We start from the raw sequence: 8,122 nt of genomic DNA, 5'->3' as shown, positions 1-8,122 counted from the left end.
AACGTTTTTGTTATTTCATTTTCTATAGATGTTATGTACTTTGTTTCATGACTATCTTTAGGTTTGTTCTATTTATGGTCATCTTTAGACCGGTTCTATCATATAGCCATCATATACTATCAATGTAAAACTTTTTATATTGATAAAAAACTTCTTATAATAACTTAAAAATTAAATAAAATTAGTTATCAACAAATTAAATAAATAAATAAATAAATTATATTTTAAAAATTTTCAAATTATTTTTTAAATTTCAAAATATTTTGATAACTTCAATAAACTTCATAGATCCTATTTAAAAACTTCAAAACCAATTGACAATACAACCAGCAGGACTGCCTTACACAATTGAAAACAATACAATACAACCAGGAGAACTGCCTTGCACAGTATACTGATTTGTTAAAACCTTAAACATATTAAAAAAAATGCTTAAACTCTCTGTTTGATGAGTGTCTTTGATGATCAGGGCAAGTGAATTCCCACATACAGCCGAGTCAACTCAGCTTCAGCGCCTTCCCTTAGCTCATCCATGTCAGATTAATCTTAAACCACAAAATATCTGCATCTCATAATATTTGATTCCAGTTAAAGCTTTGATGATTCGGGGATTGAGATAGATATGCAGTAAATTCTTAGAAACTTAAACCCTGAACATACTGGAATTGGGATCGAGAGATTGTGTTGTTCATTTCTTCAAACCCTAAACCCTAATGTACCATGGTATATGCGACGAAGAGTTTTTAATGATCACCCACAAGGGTGTTCCCAACTAGTTTCCTGGACTACACTCAGCTCTTTTCCTAAGCTCAACCGGCAGCGATGAATTGGATTCGTATGTGCAACATTTCTAAACGGTAAGGATAACGGCAATCTCACTAATTTTAGCATTAGCCTTCTCTGTTTTTGTCAAGGTAAGATTGAAGTTTCACAGAATTAAGTTCAAAATGTTGAAGATCTTGTCTTCTGTCTTGGTTTACACGCAGGCTTGCTCATTCCTCAAACACTAGGGGCTTCCCTACATTAATTTGCGGGCAGTCCATGCCACATTCCTGCAACAAGGCCTACCTGGACATCCTACTCTACCGTCGGCTTCATAGCTTAGGGTTTGGGAATATTTCGTCGCATGGGAATTTTCTGTATGAAGAGACCCGAGTTTGTAACATGGGGATTTTCAGAGCAGTTTCGACGGAGGCCGTGGCGACTCGGAAAACATCCGACGATTTGCCAGATGATTTATATAGGAGGATATCCAGGCTTGGAGATCCAAAGCGCAGTGCGGTGGATGAGTTGGAAAGATGGGTTATGGAAGGTCGGGAAGTCAATAAGCGGGTGTTGATAGGGATAGCCAAGAACCTCCGAAAGTATTTTAGACATAAGCACGCTTTGGAGGTACTTTCTCATCCTAAGCACGCTTTTACTAGCCATTCTTTAATGTTGTTGTATCAGCCCTTGAAACAAGAAGGTTAGTCATAGAATCGATGGTGGTCTTGTCAAATGAAGCTTCTGGGTAGGGAAGCATGTGTTCATTACCTGCACCAGGGTCAAATTCCCCAAAGAGACATGTTTGTCCATTATGGCTTGGTGTGCAGAAGCTTTCATGCCCATTAAGTTGGGTCGGAAAGTCACATATTATTAACTGTGATATGGCGTTTCACCTCTTGGTGGGTAGGTGGTGGATGCTTGGCCATCGAAGTAGAGAGAAAACATCTGATCAATTTCTCATAGAAACTAACATTATTAACTGTGATAGATGATGTATGCTCGGCTCTCAATTCAGAGAGGAAACATCTTATCAATTTTGTTATTTCTTTTTAAATATCAAATGATGCTGTCGAACGCAAATCACTATATGAAATCAGATTCTCCTTTTTGTTTCTGTATTTTGAATTTTGTTACTTTTTTAATATCAGAAGAGGCTGCCAAACAAAAATGACCATACGAAATTAGGTTATGCCTTGAGTTTCTGTATTTTGAATTACTCTTGAATGTCTTTGACTATGTTCCAGTTATTTTCAGATTTATGGATTGTTTCCTTAAAGAATTGGGGCATCTCTTGGCCTGTGCTGTATAGTTGATGTGATTTCTCTATAGTGCCTTCATTGGGATTTTGCAGGTTATTGAATGGATGAGCAAAAAATTTCCATCCACTGTAGGTGATCGGGCTATGCACTTAGTCTTGATAGCAAAAGTACATGGCATTGCCAGTGCTGAAAAGTACTTTGGAGATCTCCTCCATTATGAAAAGAATTATCTCACTTATTCTGCACTTCTGAATTGTTATGTACAAGAAAAAGATATCGACAAATCAGAGGTAACCATGGAAGAGTTGGAGCAATTGGGTTTTATTAAAAATGCATTTCCCTATACTGAGATGATGACACTCTACATGAACACAGAGCAGTTTGGAAAGGTACCTCTGGTGATTCAGGAAATGAAGAAAAAAGGCATCTCACTAGACATACATTGTTATAATATTTGGATGAGAAGTTATGCGGCTCTGTCAGACTTGGATGGGTTGGCAGAGGTGTTCAATGAGATTAAGCATGATCATAATATTAATACAGATTGGAGCATTTACAGCACAATCGCAAACATTTATATCAATGCAAAAGTTCTTGACAAAGCTGGTTCTGCTTTGAAAGAAATGGAGAATAAAATGAAAGAAATAGAGACTAAAAGGAAACGGAAGGATCAACTTGCATATAATCATCTCATTAGTTTGCATGGTAACCTAGGGAATAAAGATGAAGTGTACAGGATATGGCGATCTTTTGAATTGGCATTTCCCAAAATGACAAACACAAGTTATATTTGCTTGCTTTCTTCATTGATAAGAATGGGGGACATTGAGGGAGCTGAGTTTTTCTTCAAAGAATGGGAATCTGTGAAAACGTTTGATGATAGCAGAGTCTACTATCCACTCATTAATGCTTATATTGAAAAAAGGTGGCTGGAAAAAGCAGAACTGCTTCTTGAGCGTGTTGTGGACAAGGGGGGTAAACCAAATGCTAGAACATGGGAAGCCCTTGCAGAGGGTTATATACAGAATGATCAGATTCAGAAAGCTATGGAGGCAATGAAAAAATCTCTATCAATAGAAGGAAATAGTCCATGGCAGCCAAATTCAGGAAATGTGCTAGCCATTTTAAAACATTTTCAGAAGCAAGGCGATGTTGAAAGGGCCGAGGATTTTTTCAAAATACTCAGATGTGTGAAATTTGTTAGCACAGAAATTTACAATTCTTACCTTCGTACATATGTTTATGCTGGGAAAGTTCATCCCGGAATTTCAGAGCTTATGCTAGAAGATAATGTCAGTCCTGATGAAGAAACGGACAACCTTCTCAAACAAATTGTTGAATCATAGGAAACGTGTTGGGTATTTAAACAACTCATGGGCTTAGCAAAGAAGCTCCTTAATCTTAAGTAGTTTTGTCTTTGATTGAAATATATGTGGACATTCTGTGAACTGCGTGTTGAAAAAACAAAGCTGTTTTGCAGAAACTTTGGGGTCCAAGCCAGTTCTATTTTTACAAGTATGAGTAGATGAGTCTGAGCTTTAACCTAGGTCTAATGGCACCATAACTATGACTGAACAAGGAAAATGTCCTGGAAAATATTTGCAAGGCAATTGTGAAATTTCAACCCAGTTTGTGAAAATGGAAATGGAAATGAAGCAATTGTTTTGTCGAATAGTTGAACAGACAAAACAGCTTCTGTTTATGAAGTTTAAAGCCTAATGTGAAGGAGAATTTATCTTCCAGGCAGGAATTTTTAAAATAAGCAAAGGCTGAAATTTTAAATGTAAAGAAGAAGAAGAAAAATGAGCTTTTTACCAGATCTGTCTAATGTGGCTGTGCCGTGTTTTCTTGTTCGATCTTCTTTAATGTCTTGAATGGTTGGGTGTCGTTGTGGCTGGCTGCTTCAAGTTTAGTCACGAGCGACCACTCAGGAATTAGATAATGTGTGTTAGTATATTATTGTGCATTAGCATGCATACACTTTAGCAAATACAACAAGAACTGCGTAGGACTTGAACCTCGGTGGTGGTTACATCAATCATTTAATTACAACAATCTTACATGCCATCACTTTATTTTTGTATTGGAATAAAAATTAAAAAACATAAAATTGATCTTGTTAGCATGCATTCTCAGTATAGCAAGTACAAGAAGCACTTAGTAGGACTGGAATCTTGGTGAAGGTTATATCATCAATTTAATTAAACCAACCTTACGAGTTATCACTATGCACTGAATTTCTTTATTTGAAATAAAAAGTTAAAAGATAAAATTTCATATTGTTATTAATATATTTAAATTTCATTGTTATCCATATATTTTTGACTTATTATTATTTTAATATTTAAATGTTCTCTTTTCTTTCCACTAAAATGGAAAACTTGTATTATAAGTCTGGTTCATTTCAATTAAAGAAAAATAGTTACGTCACAAGTTAAAATTTCATGGGAGGGGTTGACGATGGGAGATAAAAAACCATCTTATGGGGTTTTTGGCTTGATCAAGCCTCATACAATCCTAGTGACACTATCTTGCACTTGGACAGATCATTTTTCTATTCAACACTAGGGCTGACCCCAACATGGGCTTAGTTTAGCTTGGGAAAAAAACAAAGAAGCTACAGTGAACACTTAATAGAAACGTACAAAAACAATTTTCTTGAATTTTAAAGAAGGACTAGCAACATTCAAAAGCCACAAGCAAAACTTACAAAAATTTATACTTAATACATCCCATGTGTAGAAATTACGAAGTAAATTTGCTTCTGCTCATGAAGTTTTAATCAAAATCACAAGACACAAACCTACTCTACTACTCTGCTAAAAGTAATTCACAATTTAAAACAAAAATCTCAAATATGCAATAAGAAATGACACATGCACACAATATTTTTCCTGGGGTAAGTTTTCATTAATCTGATGAATAAAGATGTATTACAATTGCTTTGTTCAACTAAGTACAACTTGCAAGTTAATAACCTATCTCTCTGCCCACTGAGAAGCTCTAACCCAGAATTAGTCAATTTCAAACTCTACTTGAGCCCCTATTTGTTTGCGTAATTCACGAGGAAATAGGCCCTTTTTTTTGTGTAATTCCTGAGGAAATATGCCCCTATTAATTAGGAATTTCCTCCAAAATGCTTGCACAATTCCTCAGGGTTGATCACTTAACCTCATGCAACACTTGTACACTCAACTAGTTTACAACTAATGGTTCACTGCCTCAGAAACTCCACCATAATCGGGCAACTTGTATTCTTTGCATGTATGAGCTAAGTATTAGCTGGTTGATCAGTTAACTAGATGATCTTTGAATTAGACTGATGTCCCATTACTTAACTGACCATCAACTAGTTCTATTAACAATTAGAACTAGTTTAACTGATTACAACTGAAATTAACTCAACCGAGGCTCCTCAAATTTAGGAATCACTACGTACAACTGAACTTCATGCCCCTAACTCAAATTAACTGAGCTAACTGAGTCACAAGAGCCATGTCACTTCAGTGAACCCCTCCAAGTTGTCTGCTAATGTGGAATTTCAAATTTTCTCAATTTAATCAAGACACAATCAAATTGAGAATTTTTGGTTGCATTTTTCAACCACCCTTATATTGCACCTGTGGAATGTACTGCATGCAACACCTCTCACTGTTGTTGCTTCTACTGCAACATCTGCAACTAAGAAGTATCCAAAAAACAAAAACAAAAACATTGAATCAATTGTGTCTGCAACTGTCTATTGGGAAAAGTGTGTTGTTGTTGACTCTGCTACTGAGTCGTCTTCTCTACTGTCAACACTCCTCTGCACTTCGCAATATCTAACTGACATTGATCCTCATGCTACTGAATACTATGGGCCCCCGTAGCACGGTAATGATCAACGAGGAGAACACCTCAATGGACCTTGCCTAAATTTATGCAACTCTTGGTCTAAGGATTTACATCACTCCACCTCACTGTTGGAGGTATAGTTGCATGTGCTCCCTTTGCTCACTTGGTTCGAACTCTCCCCCTACTGGAGGTCTCTGCTTGGATGGATGTATTCACTCTACCTCCTCTCCACCCCTCTATTTGTGGCTGCTCCACAACTTCCTAAGGCTCCTCTTGAGGCTCAATTTTGAGAGGTATATCATGCTCCCTCTCAACCATCACATCTCTAATCGTTGTCTTGCTCCTCAAGGTTGTGCGTGCATCTTCTACCTTAAGTGCATATAGTTTCTTGACTCGAATCCCTATTTGCTTCACCTGTCTCGTGGTTATGTGTCTCAAAAATGTCTTTCCTTTGTTGAAGATCACATCATAACCACAGTCTTCCAAAATTGTTAAAGAAATGAGATTTTTCTTTAGCCCTGGAACGAACCTGACATCTTTGAGTGGAAGAGGGGATTCTGACTCCCTCTATAGTGTGACTGTACCAATCCCAGTCACACTGTACCTTCCATCGTCCACAAACCCAATGTGCATCTTGAGATATTTCTCCTCCAAGTCATTGAAAATCTCTCTACACCCTATCATGTGGAGCGAGGCACTTAAATCCAAATACCACACACTCCTCATCACAGTGTTTGCCATGCATGCGATAAGGGTGAAGTCAAGCTCGAACCGTGAAGCCAAAGCTTCACCTGTTGCTCCTCCTGCAGGCTCCTTCTTGCTATACTTTTTGTGTGGACACTTTGTAGCATAATGCCCAAATTCATGACAATTGAAGCATTTAATTTTGGACAAGTCTTTCTTCTTGCCCTCTTGGTTGGATTCAACCTCACCTTGGGATTTCTTTCCCTTGGCCTTTATTCCTTTGCTAACTAGAGCAGAGCCCTCTTCCTCTTCTTTGGATGAGGTTCTATCTCTGGTATTTTGCCTTATTTCCTCCTGTACCAAATTAGACCATAAGCGTTCCCAATTCAATAGTTTCTCCCTCTCATTCACCGAATCTTGGTAGCTATGTCAGCTCTTAGGAAGGCCTTGAAAGGCTAGGCTTACCGAGCTATCTTCTAGAACATTAACACCAACCCCTCCAAGTTCATCACGACATTGTGTGAACCTATTCAGATACTGCGGAATAGTGTCATTCTTTTGCATCTTGATACTTCAAAGTTTATCCTTGAGTGCCAACGTCCTGTGGTAACTACTATTCTCGAACAATTACGTCAGTGCTTTCCACATTGCGAATGGAGTTTCTTTTCCATGGAGATTTGAGACAATGTGATCCTGTACTCCCTCCAAGATTATTCTCCTCGCCTTGGCTACATCTTTCTTCCATCGAGCAAGGTTTTGGGCATCAGAATCTGGTGGTTTTGCAACATTTGTCTTGATGTACTCTAGCAATCCATTGTCATCCAATATCGTCTCCATGCGATCCTCCCATGCAACAAAATTAGAGGTGCCTTCCAAGGCACACTATAGCCTTAGTCCATTAAAGGCCATCTTTTCAACTTTGAAGAAATCCTGCTGCACTGAACTCCAAATTCAAACCTCCTGAGAAACAACTTCGAAATTTTTTCTATAGTGTGATCTTGCTCTAATACCATGTAGAAATTACGATGTATATATGCAATTGCTCATGAAGTTTTAATCAAAATCATAAGACAAAAACCTTCTCTACTACTTTGCGAAAAGTAATTCACAATTTAGAACAAAAATCTTCCAATAAGAAATAACACACATGCACATAATATTTTTCCTAGAGAAAGCAATCTACTAAAAACCCCCATGTTTGCTTGCATTAATTTGATGAACAAAGATTTATTACAATTTCTTTGCTCAACTGAGCACAACTTGCAAGTGAATAACCTATCTCTCTTCTCAATGAGAAGCTCTGACCCAAACTTAGTCAATTTCAGACTTTGCTGGAGCCCCTATTTGCTTGCGCAATTCCTGAGGAAATAGGCCCTTAATTAGGAATTTCCTCCAAAATGCTTGTGCAATTCCTCAGGGTTGATCACCTGACCTCATGCAACACCTTGTTGGGGCCTTCGTTTTTGGAGGAATTAAGAAGTTTTGGCGATGAGCCAGAAGGCTGATGACAAGTGGCAGAGATAGTCATTGGAAAGTTGCGGAAGTGACAACTGAGAAAAAGGAAGGAACTCACTGAAGAC

General features: G+C 37.7%; 1 protein-coding gene across 1 annotated transcript; it reads left to right on the top strand.

Moving 5' to 3' along the window:
* Positions 1–318: 318 nt before the first annotated feature.
* On the top strand, positions 319–3,553 carry LOC149255427 (large ribosomal subunit protein mL101 (rPPR4)-like). Its single transcript, XM_089460487.1, has 3 exons — positions 319–857; positions 987–1,392; positions 2,117–3,553. Exons 1-3 carry the CDS (start codon positions 823–825, stop codon positions 3,368–3,370), a joined length of 1,695 nt encoding a protein of 564 aa, XP_089316613.1. The 5' UTR covers positions 319–822; the 3' UTR covers positions 3,371–3,553.
* The last annotated feature ends 4,569 nt before the right edge of the window (positions 3,554–8,122 follow it).

The sequence above is a fragment of the Pinus tabuliformis genome, chromosome 7 (assembly GCF_031772625.1).
Source record: "Pinus tabuliformis cultivar Carrire ecotype Pingquan chromosome 7, CPIR1, whole genome shotgun sequence".
NCBI lineage: Eukaryota > Viridiplantae > Streptophyta > Pinopsida > Pinales > Pinaceae > Pinus > Pinus tabuliformis.
This window is presented reverse-complemented; position numbering and strand designations above follow the sequence as displayed.